This window comes from Passer montanus, unplaced genomic scaffold (genome assembly GCF_014805655.1).
Source record: "Passer montanus isolate IOZ18808 unplaced genomic scaffold, ASM1480565v1 scaffold1, whole genome shotgun sequence".
NCBI classification, from domain to species: domain Eukaryota; kingdom Metazoa; phylum Chordata; class Aves; order Passeriformes; family Passeridae; genus Passer; species Passer montanus.
This window is the reverse complement of record NW_024356504.1, coordinates 12780213-12801649: the sequence shown is the minus strand read 5'-3', so window position 1 is coordinate 12801649 and position 21437 is coordinate 12780213. Positions and strand designations below refer to the sequence as shown.

The 21437-nt window shown below is 62.8% G+C and overlaps 2 protein-coding genes across 4 annotated transcripts; one reads left to right on the top strand and one right to left on the bottom strand.

Annotated features, from left to right (window-relative positions):
- The first annotated feature begins 1354 nt into the window (after positions 1–1354).
- Positions 1355–6440, top strand: TMEM198 (transmembrane protein 198). 2 transcript variants are annotated; one of them, XM_039697731.1, is made up of 5 exons: positions 1355–1382; positions 3090–3340; positions 3447–4022; positions 4256–4446; positions 4874–6440. In XM_039697731.1, exons 2-5 carry the CDS (start codon positions 3151–3153, stop codon positions 5018–5020), a joined length of 1104 nt encoding a protein of 367 aa, XP_039553665.1. In that variant the 5' UTR covers positions 1355–1382; positions 3090–3150; the 3' UTR covers positions 5021–6440. The 2 variants fall into 2 exon arrangements, with proteins under 2 accessions (XP_039553665.1, XP_039553655.1); XM_039697721.1 differs by having other exon boundaries at positions 4256–4464.
- On the bottom strand, positions 6409–20828 carry OBSL1 (obscurin like cytoskeletal adaptor 1). Of its 2 annotated transcripts, none has more exons than XM_039697156.1 (26): positions 20717–20828; positions 18419–19519; positions 17386–17655; positions 16920–17180; positions 16267–16572; positions 15903–16181; positions 15531–15806; positions 15155–15404; positions 14412–14434; positions 13328–13600; positions 12772–13047; positions 12349–12624; positions 11984–12259; positions 11438–11719; positions 10465–10740; positions 10053–10328; positions 9703–9969; positions 9288–9557; positions 8939–9205; positions 8431–8697; positions 7952–8064; positions 7652–7805; positions 7390–7551; positions 7134–7238; positions 6739–7005; positions 6409–6550 (listed from the first exon to the last, which is right to left on the bottom strand). In XM_039697156.1, exons 2-26 carry the CDS (start codon positions 19458–19460, stop codon positions 6543–6545), a joined length of 6522 nt encoding a protein of 2173 aa, XP_039553090.1. In that variant the 5' UTR covers positions 19461–19519; positions 20717–20828; the 3' UTR covers positions 6409–6542. The 2 variants fall into 2 exon arrangements, with proteins under 2 accessions (XP_039553090.1, XP_039553079.1); XM_039697145.1 differs by having other exon boundaries at positions 14412–14684; positions 15264–15404.
- Between the last annotated feature and the right edge of the window lie 609 nt (positions 20829–21437).

Below are 21437 nucleotides of genomic sequence, written 5' to 3'. Positions count from 1 at the left end.
TCATTCTGAAATGACCCTGTTGATCTGAACTTATATTGAGACAGAGAAAGCAATAAACTTTCCAGAGTCTGAGTTCATGCATGGGAAGCTGAGGGCAGAGCACACACCTCCCCAGGGCTTGCCTGGCAGTGGCTGAGCCCAGAGCCCCCATGCCTGGCGGCCTTGGAAGATTCTGTAGGGAAGCAGCGGGAAGGCAGCAGCGCCGTTCCTCCAGCGGCCCCTTCTCAGCCCCCTGCCAGCTGCAGCTCCCGCCTTTGTCTCCCCAGTGTTGGCATGGGGCTGGGAAGGGGCTGCCAGAGGGAACGGCAGCTGCTGCCAAGAGTCTTCTGTGTGCCAGGATTTCCCGGGGGTCCCTGGGCGCTACAGCCAGGAGGTGCCAGATCCAGAGAGCTCTGCCTCTGCAGAGCACCGCGTCCCCCCACCTGCCTGCCATGGCTGTATCTGCCATCCCCTCGTGGGGGACGGGTGGGCAGCTGCTCTAGATGCCCCTGACATGTGCGTTTGCCCCTCCTGAACTCAGGCACTGGCACGGCCCCTTGAGCACCGCACTGTCAGGTCCCACGACACAAGATTATCCTGCAGTTCCCACATCCACAGCCCTGCACCCTGCACTGCTCTGTCCCCGCACACGGTGCCGAGGGGAGCTTGCAGCCCTCGCAGCCGCTGCGCACCGAGCACATGGCACACATGGCACACACGGCACACACGGCACAGCCCGGGGTGTGCTGCACCGCACTGCACACACAGCCTTGGGCTGCGTGCCCGGCACACGGCATGGCACCCTGATACACACCCCGGTGCGCACCCCGATGTAGAGCTTGCAGCCCTCGCAGCCGCTGCGCATGGCACACATGGCACACATGGCACACACGGCCCAGCCCGGGGTGTGCTGCGCGCACTGCACACACAGCCTTGGGCTGCGTCCCCATCACACGCCATGGCACACGGCATGGCACCCTGATACACACCCCGGTGCGCACCCCGATGTACACCCCGATACACACTGCAGTGCACCCCCCAGCTTACACCCTACTTTACATCCCATTGGGCACCCGAGTGCACCCCCAGAGTGCGCCCCCACTTTGCACCCCACTGCACCCCAAATTTACACCCCAATGCGCACCCCAGCGCACCCCCCTTTACACCCCAGAGTGCACTCCCACTTTACATCCCATTGAGCACCCGAGTGCACCCCAATGTGTACACACCCCCTCTTTGCACCCCACTGCACCCCCAATTTACCCCACCTCAGCCCCGCCCCCTGCAGAGGCCCCGCCCAGGCCCCGGGGCCCCGCCCCCGGCGCGCGGTGACGGCGCGGTGACGTCAGCGGAGCTGTCCGCTCAGCACCGGGGCCGCCGCCGCTGCCGCGCCGGGAGCGCAGGTGGGAGCGGCCGGAGCGGCAGAGGGGGGGCAGCACCAGGGGCTCCGGCAGGCGGGTGACGCGCCGCACCCCTCGGGGGAACGGCTGGGGCGCCCGGGTCCCGATCCTTCCGTCGTGCGGCGGAGCGAGCGCGGAGCCCAGGATGGGCGAGCGGGGAAGCCGGCGCAGCGCCCCCGGGACCCCCGCCCCGAACAAAGAGAGGGGCGGAGCGGCCCCGCGCCCCGGCGGCCTTTCGCGCCGTGGCCTGCGGGAGGGGAGGGGGTTCGGGGGCCCGGGGCGGGCGGCAGCAGGTGGGTAAGTCCCGGCGCCAATGAGCAGGCGCTGGGCTCCCCTAGCAACAGTGCCCGCGCCAATGGGCGCCGCGAGCCGCCCGCACCGCTGCCCGCAGCGCTGCCCGGCATCCCGGCTCGGCCCCACCGCGGCCGGCCAGCCCTTCCGTGCCGCGCCGCCGGTCCCCGGGGCCGGCAGAGCCCTGCTCTCACTCCGCACACCGCCGCCCATCCCCACCAAGGCCGGAGCGTCGCGCCCGGGCTCTGCGGGTAAAGTCCAATCCTGCTTAGCGTCCCCCCGGGGGCTCGAGTAGGGGGGAGTAGCCCGCTCCCTACCCGCCTGCTTCCTTGGGATTAGGCTCCGTGCTCGGATTCCCCACGGGGATTTGCCGTGGCTGGTGTTGCCTGCCCCAGCCAAAGGGAGGAAGGAGGCTGTCGGCAGGGGATGAGATGCCAGTGGAGCCCGTTCTGGGCAGCAGCAAGATGCTGGGCAACAGGAAGCCATGCCTGCAGCCTTTGCCCTCTTCCCAGAGCGCTGTTTTTGTGAGCTGTCCTGAACTGGCCGCATAAACTTGGCACTTGGAAGGGGTGATGCTGGCCTGGGGACAATTTGTGACAATAAACCCATTCTAAACCAACTGAGCCTATAAAGGGACTAGGGGAGTGAAGGGGTGATGGAACTGGCTCCAGGTGGGAGCAGGCAGACGGATGCTGTAATTAGGTTTAAACTGAAGCTGGATCAGTCTTTGCAGGGGATTATGACCCCTCCATCTGTGTAGGCGCTGCGGGGGGCCCGGTAACTGTTTGCTCAGCATCCCGGCATAGCCACAGCCTTATGGGTGAGCCCTTGGGTAAGGGGCAGTGCCAGCTACAGCTCCTGCCCTTCCAACCCCATGGATTGGCATGGGAGGGCTGGATCTAGTGTGAAGGCCCAATTTGTTTTTACAAGGACAGTGGGAGCTGGAGCAGAGATGAAAAATAGCCAGAAATATGATTAGAGGATTGGAGAAAATGCCTTGGAGTACAAGCTTAAAGAGCTCAATCTGTTTAGCCTATAAAAATAGAAGACTGAGGGGTGACTTAATTACTGAGCATAATTACTTCACAGGCAGAAAATACCAAGTTGTGGAAGTCTCCTGTTAATCGAACAGGAAAAGGGTGCCGGAGAGGCATGGGCAGGAAATTGAAGCCACAGACAAATTATTAAGCGACACAAAGCTCCTGGGGATACAGGCAGACTCTGGGGACAGCACATCCCTTCAGCCACACGTTGGGTGACAGTCTGCTCCCCCACTGATGAGGCTGTTCCCCCATTCCCTCCGTTCCTTACCCGCATATTGGGGGCACAGAGCAGGATTTCTGCTAGCCAGGTGCTGAGGGGTGGGATCAGCTGGGCGTGTGCCACCAGTTCCTCCATTCTCCTTGTCTCTCCCACCAGGTGGGGCGGGTGCCAGGACACAGTTCTGCCGGCGGGCTGTGAGGCAGGAGTGGAGATTTTGATGCCTCTCCCAGGAGTCCCCAGAGCCATGACTGCAACTGTGCAGACGCTGCGGTTCAAGCTGCTGCCGCACGAGCCAGGCCAGGAGTGGGGGCACAGCTGCCAGCAGGAAATTGAGCGTCGCTACCAGGTGGTGCCCTCAGTGGTGTGCGCCATGTGCTGCCTTTTTGGCATCATCTACTGCTTCTTCGGTGAGCCAGGCCAGCCCAAGTGCTGGTGGGGCAAATGGGGAGGAGGGTAGAGGGGAGCTGGGGGGTGCTGACCATCCACTCCCTGACTATGGTGGTCTCTCCACAGGCTACCGCTGCTTCAAGGCTGTCATGTTCCTGACGGGGCTGATGTTCGGCTCTATCATCATCTTCATGCTGTGCTACAAGGAGCGGGTGCTGGACACACAGCTGAGCGTGGAGGCCTCAGTGGGCATTGGCTTGGGCATCGGAGTCTTGTGTGGGCTGGTCACCATGCTGGTGCGCAGCGTTGGCCTCTTCATGGTGGGGCTGCTCCTGGGGCTGCTGCTGGCGGTGGCCACGCTGGTGGTGATGGAGCAATTCTACCACCCACCAACGGTGTGGATCCCCATCGCACTGCTCTTGGGTGTGGGGATGCTCTTTGCTGTGCTCACGCTGCAGTGGCAGCGCTTCTTCACCACCCTGTCCACCGCCGTCTTCGGCAGCGCCATCATGACCGTCACTGTCGACTACTTCATCGAGCTCTTCCTCCTGGTGCAGTACATCTATGAGCGCATCAAGGTGGCCCCTGCTCGCCCTGTGTGCTGGTACAGCTGGGTCATCCTGGGCATCTGGCCGCTCCTCACCACGCTGGGTGTCCTGGTCCAGTGGAAGGTCACAGGCGAGGGCTACTCCCATACAGAAGGTGTGTGGGGAGTGGGGCAGATGGGCATGGCACAGGGTCAGTGTAGGAGCTGGGAACCTGGGGACTGGGGTGCATGTTTCCAGCATGGGGTTCCCAAGATCACATAGCGGGTTCAGGACTCTGTGGCGGCACACCACCCAAGGGACACCTGGTTGCACAGAGTTGGTGCTGGTTTGGCTGCGGGGATCATTTGGATGTGCTCCCCGGTGCTCACAGGCCGCTTTGCTCCACAGTGATCATCAGCCGGCAGCAGCGCCGCGTGCAACTGATGCGCATCAAGCAGCGGGAAGACCGAAAGGAGAAGAAGAAGAAGCGGAGACCCCACCACCCACCACCCCACCAGCACAAAGCCCACCCCCCCGAGCCTGCTTACCGCCGCAAGCCCAACCCTGTGCGCCGCTTTGATGGGGACGTGCTCTCCCCCGTGAGTCCCGCAGCCAGGGTAGAGATCTCCCCCAGTCCCCACAGTCATTCCTTCTCCGTGTCGGGGGGCTGGGGCACCAGCTAACATCTGAGCTCCTCGAGGGATGAGACGGGGGTGTCTCAGGGACTAAGCAAGTTAGAATGGGCCATTCCTACCATGGAGCACTTCAGCCTTTGCAAGCAAATGAAAACTGCTGGCCAAGAGCACTGTTGGCATAGCAGAAATAAGCAGTAGGCAAGGTGCAGAATGCCCAGGGGAGGGATAAGGCTGTGCTCCCTGCTGTGGCCAGCCACTGGAGAGCCCGAGTGCTGGGGATTTCACTGGGCTGCTTTTGTGGGGGAGGCAGGGAGGAGCTGCAGCAGAATTTAGGGTGAGGTGGAGTGGTCCAGGAGCAGAGCCCCCCTCACTTTCTGTTCCTCTCTCACAGAGCTACATCCAGAGTTTCCGAGAGCGGCAGACAGGACCGTCGCTGAACAGCCTCATCGCCAGCTCCCATGCCGTGGTGGACCTGGACTATGACTGCAGCTCCACCGTGCCCCTCACCTCGGCCTCTGGCCCTGCTGTGAGGGTATAAGCCAACCCAGTGACCTCGAGCAACACCAGCACCCCAGCCTGCTCTGACAGAACCCCCTGAGACAGGCAGGGCTTTGTCCTCGGCCCCAAATGGCCACATGCGGCTTGGGGCTGCAGATGGAAACCCTTCTTGGAGACACATGGGACTTGTCTGGGGAAGCCCCAGCTGCCAGTGGGGCCCAAAGGTGCTGGGGAAGCCCTTTGGCAGGGACTCAGCCCAAGGACCAGAACCCATGGACGTGCAGTGCGAGTGGCTCTGCTGGGGTGGTGGGTCCTGAGCCCCCACTGCTGTGCATTACCCTGTGGCCCGGGCACGCTCATCCTGCATCTTAACGTTTCCCCATATTTGAGTCCCCCCCCTTCCCAGGAGCAGCTCCCCACCCCATTGCACCCCCAGCAACTCCCCAAGTGCCTGTCCCCTATGTCCCTTCCTCAAAGAGCAGGTCCTATGGCCCTTTCCCAGCAGGGAATCAATCCCCTGAGCATGTGAGCCCTGTCCCACCCTGTCCCCAAGAGCAGCTCCCAGGCAGTGCTTCCCAAAACCTGCCTCCTCAGAAGATCCTCCTGCCCTAGCCACCCTCCCTACACCCCAGAGCAGCTTGCCACTCCTTTTTCCCAAGCTGGACCGGGGTGGTCCTGGGGCAGAGACTGCCACAGCCAGGTGGTTCCCAAGGTGATGCTGGCAATCGGTGCCTGTCCAGCAGGAGCTGCGCTGGCAGGGTGCATCCCCCACAAAATGTTTTGATGGGAGACAGGACATTGGCTCCAGCCTTTGGGCAAAGGCTGGGCTGCCTCAGGGATGCGGGGACCCCTGCAGCATCAGAGACCGTCGCTGTTTTGCTGGCGACTGGATTTTTATAGTGGCCAGGGGACCCTGGGGCAGGGCAGGGCAGGAGCCCCTGCCCAGAGCACTGCTGCGGGCAGAGGCTCACGCCTTGTATATATTTCTCTTGCTGTGATTTGTATTAACTTATTACGGAGTGAGCCAGGATTTCCCCATGGCCAGGCAGGCAGGATGGTGGTGAGACTGGACCGGGGAGCCCTCTGCTATGGGAGCCCCCCCAGCCCAGCCCAGCTGGCCCCGCTGCCCCAGGAACTGCATGTTTCTGCCAGGCACCCCCTTTCTGCAGCGTTGTGCTGCCATCCCCCTTTTCAGTCTCTTTTGTAAATGTGCCAAACGCTGTTGAGGCCTCGGCCACACAGTAAAGAGCCTTTCGGAGTCTGGCGTGCAAAGCCAAGGACTGTGGGGGGGCAGGGGTGAGGGGAGCCCAGAGGGCCGGGCTTCCAGGGATGCTGAGCAGGATATAGAGTGGTGCCATCACCTTTTCTCTTAACGGGACCCCAGCTCGCTGGTGTGGAAGGAGCCATGTCAGAAAAAAAAGGCTGTTTAATGCAGAGCCCTGAGGCTGGGGCAGGCTGGGGATGGTGTCCATGTGTCTGTCTGTGGCAGGGGGAGCATGACCCCATCTCTCAGCAGTGGCATCCCAGTCTGCGTGCAGGCCCTGAGAACTGCATCCTGGCTTCTAGCTCCCTGTGGGAACAACGGGAGTCAGAGTGAGCTGGGGCATTGTCAGAGCAGTTGGGCACCCAAAAGGCGTGTCCCAGGCAAGGAGGAGCAGACCCCTGACCAGCCTGCTCCCTGCTGCCCAGCACTCAGACTCTTGCAAGCAATGGGGGACAGGGACACAGGTTCTGGTGTCCCTTTAGGTGCCCACTCACCCTCCACAAGGAGCCGGGCCGTGGAGCGGTCGTCGAAGGCGTCGCAGGTGTACGAGTCCTCGTCCTCAGGGCCCACGTGGTGAATGATGAGTGTGCGGTAGCAGTCCAGGTTGCAGATCTCATACTTGTCACCAGCAAAGATCTCGGTGTCCCCACGGAGCCAGCGCACCCGGCCCCGGGCATGGGACACAGTGCACTCCAGCGTCGCCTTGTGCCTTGCCAGCACCGTCTTGTCCCGCAGTGGCTTCACAATCCGGATTGGCAGCGCTGGGAGGTGGGGACAGGGTGCCAGCATCATGGGCTGAGCAGGCTTCCATGGGGACATGGCAAGCTGACCTGGTACACCCCAGCCCTGGTGCTGGAGCCCAGCCAGACCTTGCAGCCCGCACTGGTACCTTCCACCTGCAGACTGGCCTCCGAGGTGACTGTCCTGGCTGTGAAGCGGATCAGTCCATTGTCCTCAGGGCATACACCACAGAACAGCAGGAAATGCCGGGTCCCTGGGGAGGGAGAGGCTGGCTCAAGGTGACAGCAATGCACACCCATAGTGAGCAGGGGGACAGGGACCCCCCTTTGTCTACACAAACTCCCCTTGCTTGAATTTGTCCTATCCCAGCCCCAAGCCAGGTGTGGAACCACCTGCATCCCCACCTTCTTGCCGTATCTTCACTGTGCTGGAGACCTTGATCTTCTCCCCATCCCGAAACCACTCGCCCTTCACATCCCCATGTGACACCTCGCAGGTGAAGACTGCGTTGTCACCCTCCCGGACCTGGACATCCTGCAGCTCCTGCACAATGTGGACCTGGCGCTCTGCAGGTAATGGACAGGGTGCCAGAGCAGCCAAGGACGAGGGGAGCAGGCAGCGTAGGGTTTGGGGGTGTACACGCTGCTGGGAGCTGGGTGACCGTACCCTGGACATGCAGCGTGGCAGAGGCCTGGCAGTCACCTGCATCGCAGGTGTAGCTGCCAGCGTCGGTCAGCTCGCAGCGGCTCAGCTGCAGGATGCGGCGCCGTCCCGCGGAGTAGATGCGGCAGCTGGGCCCTGGCCGCAGCTCCTGCCCATCCTGCACAGAAGCAAACGGGCAGCACCCCACTGCTTTGGCCCCTCTGCTCTGTCTGCAGCCGTGGCAGGGAGGGCAGCGGCCAGGGGACAAAACAAGGAGGAGGACAGGAGCAGGTGCTGCTGGAGGGGGTTAGGGTGAGCCCTCACCTTGAACCATTTCACTTCTGCATTGGGGCGAGACAGCTCACACTCAAAGCTGGCAACCCCTGTCTCTGGGACACCCAGGTCTCGTGGGACCCTCACCATGGTGACTGGAGGCTCTGAGGAGGCAGGACAGGAAGGCTTGATAGGACAAAGGCATGGACTTGGGACTGCAGGGAAGAGTAGCTGTGGCTGAGGCATTTCAGCATGCAGAGAGAGTGGCACTACCCATGGGCAAGCACTCAATCAGTGGTGTTCCAGCTGGCTCTGGACCCAGACCCTGGCTGGGTGTCCCCAGTGCTCAGCTCACATCTCCTCCCTGAGGACAGGGGGACACTTGCCAGCACTCATCACCCCTGTCCAGGACAGGGGGACACATGTGCCCAGGGTGGCCCAGCTCAGCCTCAGTGTCTCCCGCTACAGAATAGCGGCAGGTCAGACAGCATCAGTTCCACACACCCCCCAGCCTGCCCCAGGGACCGTACCCCGCACACGCAGGCGGGCGCTGCAGCGCAGAGTGTCAGCAGTGAAGGTGATGGTGCCCGAGTCTTCCAGTGCAAGCCTCTCCAGTGTCAGGCTGTGCCCGCAGCCTGTGGCGCTGATCCGGCACGTACTGCTGGGCTTCACCCGGATGCCATCCCGTGTCCAGACCCCCGTCACGCCAGGGTGAGACAGTTCCAGGTGGAAGGTGGCTGTCTCTTTCTCAAAGGTCTCCACATCTGCCAGTGGTGTCCGGATCGACACCTTCCGGGCTGTGAAGGACCCATGTCTGTGAGTAGGTGTCTGCTCCACCGCAGAGCCCCACTCAGTCTGTGCTTGCTGGAGTGATCGTCTAAATCCGGTTGTTTGTGCCAGACTCCCACCCCTGCCCACACGCCCACCTCTCTGAGCACCCCTTCCAGCCAAGTACCAGCTCTGCCCACATGCTCCCGTTGCAGCAGTTGGGTGCCCTCCCTGTCCCCATCCCCAGCCCCATGCCCAGCCTGTACTCACGCTCCACGTGGAGCTTGGCCTGCGTGCGGTCGTGCAGGCTCTCGCAGCGGTAGGTGCCGCGGTCAGCAGGGCCGAGGCAGCGGATGGTGAGGGTGCGCCGGCACCCCGACTCCTGCAGCAGGTACTTGCTGCTCGGCTGAAGGAGGATGCCCTGCTTCAGCCACTGCACCTCGGCAGCCTCGTGGCTCACCTCCACCTCCAGGCACACGTCGCCCTGCTCCTCTGCCACCACATCCTGCAGCTTCTGCACAAACAGCACCTGTGCCTCTGCGTGGCCCGTGTGCTGGGTCAGCAGCCGGCCCCAGGGCTGTGACTCGGGCTGAGCCCCAGCTTTCTCCTTCCCGCTCACCTTGTACACCTAGCCGAGCTGTGCTCACCAGCCCCTCGGCATTGGCTGTCACAGGGCCTGCATCACCTGTCTGGCACTGCCGGATGATGAGGCTGTGGCACAGCCCACTCCTTGTCACCAGCAGACGCTCGCTGGGGACCACGGGCTGGCCATTCAGCTGCCATGTCACAGCCACATCTTCGGGGGATACCAGGCACTTGAAGGTGGCATCCTCCCCCTCCAGCACTGTCAGGCTCTGCAGCTCCATGATGATCTCCACCACCCTGGGGACTACAGCCAGGTTGTCAGAGCACAGCATAAGGGACCCCCTGTCATGTCGCTGAGCATTCCTGCAATCCTGACATCACTGTGCCAGCATCCCCACCACCCCCACGGAACAGGAGTCCCCCAGGTGGTGGGGAAGCCTTGGGCTCACCCTGCACCGTCAGCGTCGCCAGGGTCTGGTCGTCGTTGGACTCGCAGCAGTACTCGCCGGCATCCGCGGGCTCCACGCGGCTCAGCACCAGCGACCGCTCCCGTCCCTCTGCCGTCATCTGCCGCCGGGGGCCGGGCGCCAGCACCCGCCCGTCCTTCCGCCACACCACGTCGCCCCGTGCCTTGCAAAGCTCGCACCACAGCACCACCCGCTCGCCCTGCCGCGCTCGCACGTCCGACAGCCCACGCAGGAACTTCACCCGCAGCTCTGCACGGTCAAACCCGCCCATAGCAGCACCCGCTGCCACTGCAGGGGGACCCCCGGGCGCCCCCACTGCCCCCTGCCCCCACCTCGGACGCTCACGTCGAACTGCATCTGGTCGTGGGGTGAGAGGCAGGTGTAGGTGCCGGCGTCCTCCATGGCCACGTTGTGGATGATGAGGCTGTGCACGCGGCCGTCCCGGCGCCGCTCGCAGCGCTCGCCGGCCACTGCCGCCTGCTGCGGGCCCCGCCAGGTGACATCGCACCGCTCCGTGGAGGTGATGGCGGACAGCACGGCACTGCCGCCCTCCAGCACCAGCAGCTTCTCCTGCTCCTCCCGTTTGTTCACGAACAGCACGGGTGCCTCTGCCGGAGGGGCACTGGGCTCAGATGTGGCCCCGCCAGTGGCACCAGCATGGGATGGAGGTGCCAAGCATCCCGGCGTGAGGCAGGATGACACTGCTCCTGCCCTGGCATGGGCGAGGGACACCTCCAGGCTCACCTTTCACATGTAGAGTGAAATACACCTCATCATCACCGGCGTCGCAGAGGAAGATGCCACTGTCGCCCAGCTCCGCTTGCTTGATGGTGAGGCTGCGCGTGGCACCCTCGCTGCACACCAGCAGCCGCCCACCTGAGCACAGCGTCTGTCCATCCTTCTGCCACTGCACCGCCGCTGTCTCCGGGGACAGCCGAGCCACCAGTGTCACACTGTCCCCCTCCTGCACCTCCAGCGGGCTCTGCGCCTCCTCCTTGTTGACAATGCACACAGGCCGGGCTGAGGGGCGCAGGGGACAAGGCAGGGTTCAGGGATGTTCCCACAGTGTGGGGCAGCGCAGGGACAAGACTGCTTCAAGTGGAGAGGTGATGCCTCTGTGAGTCACCGTGGGGCAGAAGGGCTGTGGGGCTGACTGGGGGTCATGGTGGGACTAGACAGGGGGGAAGGGCAGGCATGCAGGATGGAGAGGCCTGGCAGCTCAGGGTTCACTCAGGGAAGGGACAGCAGCAGAGCCCATCGCTTCCGCATCACTCCCTGTACAGGCAGCACAGCTGCCATGTTGAGACCATTAACTTCACTGTACCCCCCATCCAGAACACCTTGCTGGGCAGCCAGGACACCTGCCTGCAACAGACCCCCTCCCACCCTGCACAGCCCTCCATCTCCCGCTGATAAGGGTCCAGGCTGAGCTCAGCCCTTGGCAGCCGAAGCAGGAGGAGCGGCGCCTGGGAGCCAGCCAAGGCTAAATTTAAACAGCCCCTGGCTGGGGGAGGCAGCAGGGACATGTCTCGCCACGACCCTGACATGTCTCTTTCTAACCAACGGCTCCTGTAGGGTTGGGGACAGGGCTCCCACCCTCCCTGCCATGCTGCCACCCTGGCCTCTGCATCAGCAGGGTCACAGAGGCTTCCCCTCCCCTTGTGTCTGCGGCATGACCCCACTATTCTGGGGGTCCCTGGGTTCTGAGCCAGCTCACCCAACACCTCCACATTTGTCACCATGCGGTCGCTGGCAGCATCACAGACGTAGCACCCCGCATCGCTGGGCTGTGCCCCATTGATGGTGAGCTGTCGCAGCACCCCACGGGCCTCCACCTGCACCCGTTCACCCGGGTGCACCTCCTGGCCATTCCGGAGCCAGCGCACGATGGCGTCGGGCCGAGAGAGCTCACAAGCCAGCACCAGGTCTTCCCCGGCCACCAGGCAGCGATGTACCATGGTGCCCGTGCTGCCCACAATGGTCACCGGTGGCTCTGGGACTGGAGAGATGGGCTGTCACCACAAAAGCAGCCTGTGCTGGGTATCACAATGGCCAGACCCTGGCCAGACTCCTCTGGCTGCAGCTGAGCAGCACTGAGGTTTCCACAGGGCCACCACACAGATGCAGTCCACTCCCCATGTGCCCTCCACCAGCCTCCCTGTGCTCACTGCCACCCGGCCCAGCCTCATACCACCCTGGCAGCAGCCACAGACCCACCTCACTCCTCTCCCCCTGGCCATCCCCGCCAGAACCTCCTGCTCACCTTCTACAGTGATGAAGAAGACGACACTGTCATCACCAGTGTCACAGAGATACTCCCCAGCATCCTTGCCTGTAGCACCCAGGATCACGAGGGATCGGCGCGCCCCGTCCTCCTCCAGCCGCACACGCCCCGTGTCCTGCAGCTTCTCCCCGTCCTTGTACCACTTCACCTCCCCATGGGTGTGTGAGAGATGCACCTCCAGCACCAGGTCCTCCATGGCCTGGCAGCGCCGGTGGGTGGGCAGGACATCCTTCTCCAGGATTCTGACCAGCGGATCTGCAGCACCCAGCACCAACAGAGCTGAGGTCTCTGGGGTTTGTGCACCCAGCACTCCACACCGGGCTCTTCCCTACCCTCATGCTCACCCAACACTTGGATGGTGAAAGTCACTGTGTCATTGGCGGTGTCACAGGTGTATTTCCCAGAGTGCTCAGCTTGGGCAGCGGGGATGAGCAGCCGGCGATGGACACCCTCCTCCTCCAGGACCAGGCCGCCCCCAGCCTCGAGCCTGACACCCTCCTTTGCCCAGCACACGGGTGTATCCGCACGGGACAGCTCACAGCACAGTGTCACCGTCTCCCCCGGGGACACCGTCATGACAGGGACAGGTCTGCAGGGCTGCAGGATCCTCACCGGAGGCTCTGCAGGTGTGGCATATCCGTGATACAAAGCAGCGCAGGGGCTGGCAGCCCTGGGCACTCCTCTGCTGCCAGCCCCGGGTAAGCTCCTGTGCTGGGTGGCCCAGAGGATGGGCATCCACGGGTGGCCAGAACCACATCAGCACTGACCTGACACCTTGACATCGAAGGAGACGGCCTCGTCCTTGGTCTCGCAGATGTACTCGCCTGCATCCTCTGCACTGCTCTTGGGGATGAAGAGACAGCGCCAGGCCCCCTCGACCAGCAGCTGCAGGTTATCAGTCTCGTCCACCTCCAACCCGTCCTTGAACCAGTGCACAGCAGCATCCGGCACGGAGAGCTCGCACCGCAGTTCCACACACCCTGGAGCCTGAACCAGCAGCTCCAGTGAGCGCTGTGGAGGCTGCAGGATCCTCACTGGTGCCTCTGTTGGGGATGTAGAGGAAGATCTGCTCACTCCTCCTGGCTCTGCTGTGTCTTTTTACTGTCACCTGTGTCACTGTCCCCATGGGGCTGTATGGAAGCTACATCCTCTCACCCCAGGACAAAGATATCAGAAGTGCTCAGGGGCAGGGGCAGCAGGCACAGAGATGAAACTGCATGCCCTCCTCCACAATGCTGAGGGCAGGGAGCAGGGCTGGGGACCCCAGAGCACAGAGCCAGGGCCATGCTACCCTTTCCAGAATGTCCCTGCTGTTCCACCAACCTGCCACCAAGATGGAGTAGGAGACAGATGCATCTCTGGCATTGCAGATGAACTCCCCCGTGTCTTGCATCTGGGCACAGGGCAGCACCAGCCGGCACTGCAGCCCCTCCTGCTCCAGCACCAGGGTCTTGCCCACCTCCACTTCTTCACCGTCCTTGTACCAGCGCACCGGGGACACTGGGCGGGACAGCTGGCACCACAGCTCCACGCGCTGCCCCACCACGTAGGAGTGAGAGGCCTCCTTGTTGGAACTGACAATCCTCACTGGCACCTCTGCTGGGGACATGGCAGGCTCAGGTGTGGTGCTGGGTGAGTCCCACGTGAGGACAGGAATCCCTGGGGCAGCTCACTGCTCCCAGTCACCCTGCAGCTGGCAGCATCGTCCCCGGCATGGCACGTGTAGCCCCCTGGGTCAGACAGTGCAGCTGCAGCAATGTGCAGCCCCTGTGAGCATCCCTCTGAGCAGATGGCCAGGACCTGCATTGGGACCACAGCTCCCTGTCCTTCAGCCAGGGGACAGGGGCATCTGCAGGGGACACCTGGTGCTCCAACACTAAAGGCAGCCCTGCTAGCACCTCCCAGAGCTGCTCGCCTCCAGCACTGGGGTGAGGCAGACCTTCAGGGCAGACCTTGGTCCTTCACACCTGGTGCTCCAACACTAAAGGCAGCCCTGCTAGCACCTCCCAGAGCTGCTTGCCCCCAGCGCTGGGATGAGGCAGACCTTCAGGGCTGAGAGGACCAAGACCTTGTGTCACTTGGCCTCCCATCCTACCTGCCCTGCTGGCAGTGGCCATGGATCTCCCAGCCCTGCAGTGCTGGTAGCTGCAAGCTGAGGGAACAGCAGGGCTGGGGTGTGAGATGGCATCACCCAGAGGCAGGCAGCTGGTTGTGCTCTGGAGTGTAGGGGGGCAGTGTGATACAGAGCTCTGTATGCTCCTGCCCACATCCCCTTCCAGCCCAGGGGCATGGGCAAAGAACTGCTCTCAAGGAGGTGAGAGGCAGCTGAGGTGCTGAAGCCACAGCGAGCAAGGAGCTGGGGCAGAGGGAGAAGGGCGAGAGGGATGTAGGTGTCTGTTGTACCCACCTGCCACAGTGATGGTGTAGAAGACAGAGTCCCCACCGGCATCGCAGACGAATTCCCCTGTGTCCTGTGGCTGGGCACAGGGCAGCACCAGCTGGCACTGCAGGCCCTCCTGCTCCAGCACCAGGCTCTCACCTGCCTCCACCTCCTCTCCATCCTTGTACCAGCGCACTGGGGCTGCAGGGCGGGACAGCTGGCACCACAGCTCCACACGCTGTCCGGCCACGTATGTGTGGGAGGCCCCCTCGTTGGAGCTGACAATCCTCACTGGCTCCTCTGTGACAGAGAGACATGGGGCTCAGCCAGGACATAAAGACCAGAGCCAGTGATGGTGGCCATCACAGCCCTGTGTGGAGTGATGGCTTCGCCACTTGTTGGCTTTAAGGCTGGAAGGCACCACATCATCCACATTCTACATAGCAGAAGCTTCTGGACCATCGTGCCTGGGTCTCCCTCTTCTCCTCACACATTGTAACCAGGAGGAGCACCAGGCTTTGAACTGGCTGTAAATTGCTGCCATGCCCTTGCTCCCTTGGTACCTGCCCTGCTTTGCCCTATGGTGGAGCTGAAGGTTGTGGAGGGAGGATGCATTTAGACAAGCCCCAGCACTGATAACCACTGTCTGGTGCCAGCACCAGCCCCTGCAGCTGCTCTTCCAGGGAGTGCCCTTCCCTCTGCCTATCTCCCCATTTCAGAGGCCACCTAGTGCCAGCCAGCACTTCTGTCATGGCTCAGCCTTGGCATTTGCAGAGTCCCCACCAGCATCGCAGACGAATTCCCCTGTGTCCTGTGGCTGGGCGCAGGGCAGCACCAGCTTGCACCGTGGCCCCTCCTGCTCCAGCACCAGGCTCTCACCTGCCTCCACCTCCTCTCCATCCTTGTACCAGCGCACTGGGGCTGCAGGGCGGGACAGCTGGCACCACAGCTCCACACGCTGTCCGGCCACGTACGCGTGTGGGGCTTCCTCGTTGGAACTGACAATCCTCACCGGCGCCTCTGCCAGGGATAATGTGGGCCTCAGCATGACTGGCTGTAGCCTTCAGCCACATGATGGGGGCAAGAAGCAGGGCAGGAGCACTGTCAGGAGGAAGGGGCCAGGCTCCCACACAGTCCCCAGCTCACCGGTCACGGTCACCACAAAGCTGACGGCATCATCCCCAGCGTCACAGGTGTACACACCAGTGTCTGAGGGACACGCTGAGCGGAGCAGCAGCCGCCGCACGCAGCCTTCTGCCTGCACTGCGATAACGTCATCCAGGGGCACTGCCCTGCCATCCTTCAGCCAGCACACAGGAGCATCCGGGGTGGACACCTGGCATTCTAGCAGCACAGGCATGCCTGCTGGCACTTTTTGGAGCCGTTCAGCCTCAGACACCGGGGCAATGTGGACCTGTGGGGCTGAGAGACATTGAGGAGCAGTGAGAAGCATCTTCCAGCATGACAGCCCCAGCTGCTGGGGTCCTGGTAGGACTCCAGGGTGAGTGCCCTGATCACCTTGCACATGCAGGATAGCTGAGTCCCGCACACCACCGGACACAAAGGTGACCTGGGCCCCACTGTCAACCAGCCGTGCTCCTCGGATCAGCAGCGAGTGCTCCATCCCACGGCGCTGTACGCTGCACCGGCCGCCTGCGTCCTCCTCCTCACCCAGCCTGGCACCGTTGAGGAACCAGGATCCATGCACCGCAGCTGACAGCTCCAGGGAGAACTGTGCATCCTCACCATCCCTCACCCACGCGTCCTGCAGACCCCTCTCCAGACGAGCTGCTGGGGCTGGAGCACAGATGGACTGAGCCCCAGCGGCGCTGACTACCAGCACACTGTGGCACGACATCCCAGCTTTTGCCTGTCTCCTCACCAAGATGCACAGATCCCGGGAACTCCACGGGGCTGCTCCTGCCGTGCTTGTTGGCGGCAGAGATGCGGAAGCAGTAGTCGGCCTCGCGGGGCACGCTGTCGCCCAGCACCCGCACGCAGCTGGGCAGGTCGGTGGCAAGGCACTGCACCCACTCCCCTCCCGCTGCCTCCCGACGCTCCAGCAGGTAGTGGCTGGCGGGGCGGAGGTGGGAGTCGGGCGCGGGACACCAAGTCAGCAGAGCCGTGTTAGTCTCCACCACGCTCATCTCAGCTGCCACCGGTGCACTGGGAGGGTCGTGCTTCACACCTGCAAGGCACAGCCCAGGTTGTCTGCTTGGGGATGGCAGCGAAGCTTTAGGTGGTGTGGCAGAAGTGCCAAGTGGGGATACACAGCCTGTTTCTTTGGGGATTCTCTCTCTGATGGAGAGGATGGTCTTGCTCCCATGTAGCGTGCTGCTGGCTACAGCATGTCTCACTTTGTGAGTGCCTGTGAGGCTGGGATCGTGGTGCCCTGCTCAAAGCCCCCTTCCCAGAAAACACATTGCAGCATCACACCCCCAGCATATTGGGTGCCTATTCCATCCCCCCTTCTGTATCACCCCCCATGAACAAGCAGCAGAGAGGACACAGGACCCCTTCAAGCCTGGAGCTTACACTTGACTCGGAGCTGGGAGGATGTCTGCGACTCCCCGACCGTGAAGGAGATGATGCCTGCGTCCTGGCGGGTGACATGCACCAGCACCAGGAGGTGTGTCCTGCTGAAGCTCTTGAGCACGGTGCGGGGTGACTCCCGCAGCTGCAGCCCGTCCCGGCTCCAGCAGCTGCCCTCTACCACGTCCCGTGTCTCCACACAGAAAACTGCATTCTCCCCCTCCATCACATCCAGCTTCCGTGGCAGCCGCTTCACAATCACCCCTATGGGAAGAGATATGTGAGGGACAGGGAGGGATTCTGGGGACCAGGATGGGCTCTTTGAGGTGGGAGAGGAGAAGGAGGAGGTTGAGGAGGGGCAGAAGCAGGCACCAGCCAAATGGAGGGAAGGCAAATGCAGGGGCAGTGGTGACCCTGGCAAGGAAGGGAATAGGAAGGCAAAGCTGTGCTACCAGAGACCTGACCCCACCTCGGACAGAGACCTCGGCGATGCTGCGTCCTTTGTCCTTCATCTGGCAGAGGTAGATGCCATCGTCATCGATGCGGGCGTCGCGGATGGTCAGGCGCCGCACCAGCCCTTGCTCCTCCATCACATACTTGTGGCTGGGCTGCAGCTCCCTGTCCTCCAGGTACCAGGAGGTGGGGATGGTCTCCAGTGGCACCTGGCACTCCAACACTGCATCCTCCCGCTCCGCTACCTCCACGTCTGCCAGCTGCACCTGGAACCGCAGCCGGTGCTCTGCCAGAGGAAGAGACGGGAGCTTGGGGCATGTGGGGTACAGCATCCACTGTCAGCCCTCTGCCCAAGGTGCTCCCAGCTCACAAAGAGCAGCAAGCCCTTGTCTCTCCTTTGCCCTCTCCTTTGGCTTGCATGAGACAGACACTGCCTTGACAAGCACATCCCCCAGAGCAGGGAGGACAAGGGCACAGCCTGGTGAGACACGGGATGCCTCCAGTATCTCAGCAGGGAGTTCTGGGGGATGCAGGAGCATGGAAGCCAGCATGCTGCAGAGGGATCTCAGTGGAGGGGAGCAGTGGGGTGTAGGCAGGGGCTGCACCAGTTCCTGGGTAACCCCAGCCACGGGCTGTCCCCAGCTGGCTGGATGGCTTGGGGGGGAATTGGGCAGCTGCCAGTGCAGACTGTTGGAGCCGTGCCCTGCAGGGCTGGCTGCCAAAACCACTCAGCACTTCCAGGGGAATTTGTCACCAAGGCACTGACCCTCTTCCCTGTTTGTGGCCGGACACCTGCAGTGATCCCAAGAAGCCACACCTCTGTTTGCAAGGAGAGAGACACGGAGCAGGACACAGCTCCTGGAGAAGCCCAGCATCCCCTGCTTCCAGCCCACAGCTCTGTCCTGACGAGCCTGGGGTGACCCTGGATGCACAGGGCAGGAAGGAGCCCAGAGATGCTGGGCTCCCACACAGACACGCCCCTGCCAGACAAACTTCCCTGAGCCCCCCAGGGCCCGGCCACTTCTGACACTCCTTGGACGTGTTCCTACCTTTCACCTGGAGCTGCACTGCGCTGAGGGTCTGGCCAGCAGTGTTGGAAGCGGTGCACATGTACAGCCCCTGGTCCTGAGGTTTGCAGTACAGCACCTTGAGGATGAAGTAGCCCTCCCGGTCCTCGTAGATGAGATGTCTGCGGCCAGGGGCGAGGGGCTCACCATCTTTCTGCCAGATAATCTCTGGCTTGGGCTTGCCAGTAACGTAGCAGCGAAACTTGGCGTGCTTCCCTGCGCTCACGGCAAATGCCTTGGCCCCTGGCACCCTGGCTGGCACCACGCCATTGGGCACCCAGGTCTCTGGTCCCACATGCCGTACCGCCGTGTGCCGCTGCCACCGCTGCCGCTCCGCCAGAGCCTCGGGACCAGCGGCAGGGGAGCCATTGGGGAGCCCGTCCAGCACTGCCTGGGCTTCCACCAGGAGCACGGCAGCAGCCAGGGCCTCCTGGGAGCCACTGCGTGCCCGGCAGACATACACTCCCCCGTCCTGGGGCCGGGCACTGAACAGCTTCAGGAAGTGCCAGTCCTCTGATTTCTGCCCCACTGCGAAGTGGCTGCTCTCAAAGAGTTCGGAGAGCTTGTGCCCGTCCTTCTCCCACTCCAGGACAGGGCAGGGCTGCCCAGACACCCTGCAGGTGAACATCACGTCGTCCCCCCGGCACACCCGCATGGACGAGGGGGCAATGAGGAAGGCTGGTGCGACACTGCCTGAGCATCCCTCCTCCTCTCGCGGCTCCGCCACTGGCTCTACCTTGAGCATGGTGGCAGCATAGGTCTCACCAACGCTATTCTTGGCCCTGCAGACGTAGAGTCCACTGTCCTTGGGGGTGGTACAGGACACCAGCAGGCTGTACATGTCCCCTTTGGACTCCATATGGAAACGGCTGGAGGGCTCGATGGTGTTCTTGTCCTTTTCCCAGAGGATGCTTGGCTGGGGATCACCCATGATCTGGCAGCTCAGGACCGCATTGGTGCCACTTTGGACTGTGAAGGCACGTGGGTAGGCCAGGAACCTGGGGGCTCCCCCGAACCCCTCCATCACCAGCTCCCCAGAGTCACAGCAGGCAGCTGGCTGCAGCAGCAGCAGGGACCATCAGCCTGGGGAGATGTACAGACAGACTAGAGTGGGGGCTTCATCAAAGAGATGGAGCCCCCAACCAGGAGGGACCCACACCTGGGGCAAAATCCCCAGCATGGACCCCCTGCTCCAGGAGCATCACCCTCATTCGGAGCAGCACAGCCCCACTGGATTTGCCCCGAGTGACCCAAATCATCCATTTCCCAGCCCAAGGCAATAGGACACGTGACAAAAAGTGGCTCTTTGCACCCCGGGGGACTGAGACACTTGGAGCTTATCCCCCAGGAGCAGAGGGGACTCCAGTGCCAGAGGTGGGAGACCCCTGCTAGACAGCATGGGCAGCTGCTTGCTGGCTGCTGGGGCTGGGGGACAGCGGAGGCAAAAGGGCCCCCGCCCGCCCCTTCCCCACCCGCCGGGCATTCACATTCCTGCAGTATCGGGTGGTGGCAGAGCCGCATTCCTGCAGCATCTGGGCCGGCTCAGCGGGCAGGTGCTGACACGGGGCTGTCACGGGCGCGAGGCCCCGGCTGGACTCGGGCTGGGACTTCCTCCCGGACCTGGGTGGGCAGGGGACCCCCTGTGCCGGGCGGCCACCCCACAGAGCCGGGCCCTGGGACAAAATGGGGCTCTGGGGAAGGGGTCCCCCTCCCAGAGAGTAGTCCCACAGGCAGGATCCAGCCCTTGTGCACTCAAAACTACAGCTGGAAATCATCAGTCCCAGGGGGAAAAATGAAAGCCGGGGAGGTGGGTCCTGCTTTTGCAGGGCACTGCCTCCATCCCCAGCTTTGCGGGTATCCGTGCCCACCATCAGGGGCAGGAGCGGGTCAGGGTGCCTCCCCCCGGGAGTGCAGCCCACCCTCTGCCCACACCATGGCTGGGACTGGGGCAGGGTCGTCTCTGACTTGCTCGGGCAGGGGGAGGGGAAACAAAAATACTTCTTGAATGAGCCAGAGGGTAGGAGAGGGCTGGTCCCCAAGGAGGGACAGGGACTGCGGCCAGCTTCTCCTCCCTGAGCCCTACCCCCGGGACAGCGCACCCATTCACAGCCATCTCTCCATCCACACGGCCCTGACCCGTGTGCCACCCCACAGCGGCTCCTTTGGACACAAGCAGGTGGCTCTGATGGCTCGGCCGCACCATTGCACCCTTCCACCCCTCCCTTCCCAACCACCCTGCCCCAGGCAGCCCCCAGCCCCGTCCCTGCCCCACTCGTGTACCTCGCTCTGCCACCTCTCCCCTGTGTCTCTCAGCGCCGGCACCCCGCTCCTGCTGCTTCCCCCAGCTCCCCTCCTGGGTGTCACTGCGCAGGGACCAAATGTTACAAATGCCTGCAGCTGCTGTCCCCAAAAATACCCTCTGATGACACGCGGGGTTGATAAGAGTGAGCCTGCTCCGTCCAGCGCCTCGCCGAGGCTGGGCTGGCCTACCTATGTATAGCAGCCCAGCAGGAGCCACCCCAGAGAGCTGCAGGGGTGCTGCAGGCCTGGCTGGGCCTCGCTGTGCCAGCAGCGAGGGACAACGTGCCCTGTGGAGAGCATGGCACGGGCTGCAGGGTGTGCTGTACACTGAGCTGGACACCAGACTGCAGTGAGGCAGGACGTGTCACACGGGACACGCTGCATGGGACAGGATGCGTCACACGGGACATGCTGCATGGGGGGGATGTGCTGCACTGGATGCTGCATGAGATGCCAGGCTGTATTGGATGGGATGTGCAGGACACTGAGCTGCCAGAGGCACAGAGGGGATGCACAGGCTGCCCACATGCAGAGTGCAGGCAGGGTTAGTGGATAGGGAGCACAGGGCACTGTCCACTCAGGCAGTGGTGAGAGCAAGGGCACTGGGTCTCCTTACAGCCCATGCCTCTCCTGCAACTCCCACCCTGTGAGCCAGCCCGTGGCTAGACAGCCCAAACAGCACCCTAGGATCCTTCTCCTG

Excerpts from the sequence above, each read along its gene's own strand:
- TMEM198 (XM_039697721.1), top strand. The coding sequence starts at position 3,151 with ATGCCTCTCCCAGGAGTCCCCAGAGCCATGACTGCAACTGTGCAGACG. Across the intron at positions 3,341-3,446 it reads CATCATCTACTGCTTCTTCG|GCTACCGCTGCTTCAAGGCT; the intron begins GTGAGCCAGGCC and ends GTCTCTCCACAG. Across the intron at positions 4,023-4,255 it reads GGGCTACTCCCATACAGAAG|TGATCATCAGCCGGCAGCAG; the intron begins GTGTGTGGGGAG and ends TTTGCTCCACAG.
- OBSL1 (XM_039697145.1), bottom strand. The coding sequence starts at position 19,460 with ATGGAGGGGTTCGGGGGAGCCCCCAGGTTCCTGGCCTACCCACGTGCC. Across the intron at positions 13,601-14,411 it reads CTACACCATCACTGTGGCAG|AGGTGCCAGTGAGGATTGTC; the intron begins GTGGGTACAACA and ends TGTCCCCAGCAG. Across the intron at positions 7,239-7,389 it reads AGTGAAGATACGGCAAGAAG|GGACCCGGCATTTCCTGCTG; the intron begins GTGGGGATGCAG and ends CTCCCTCCCCAG.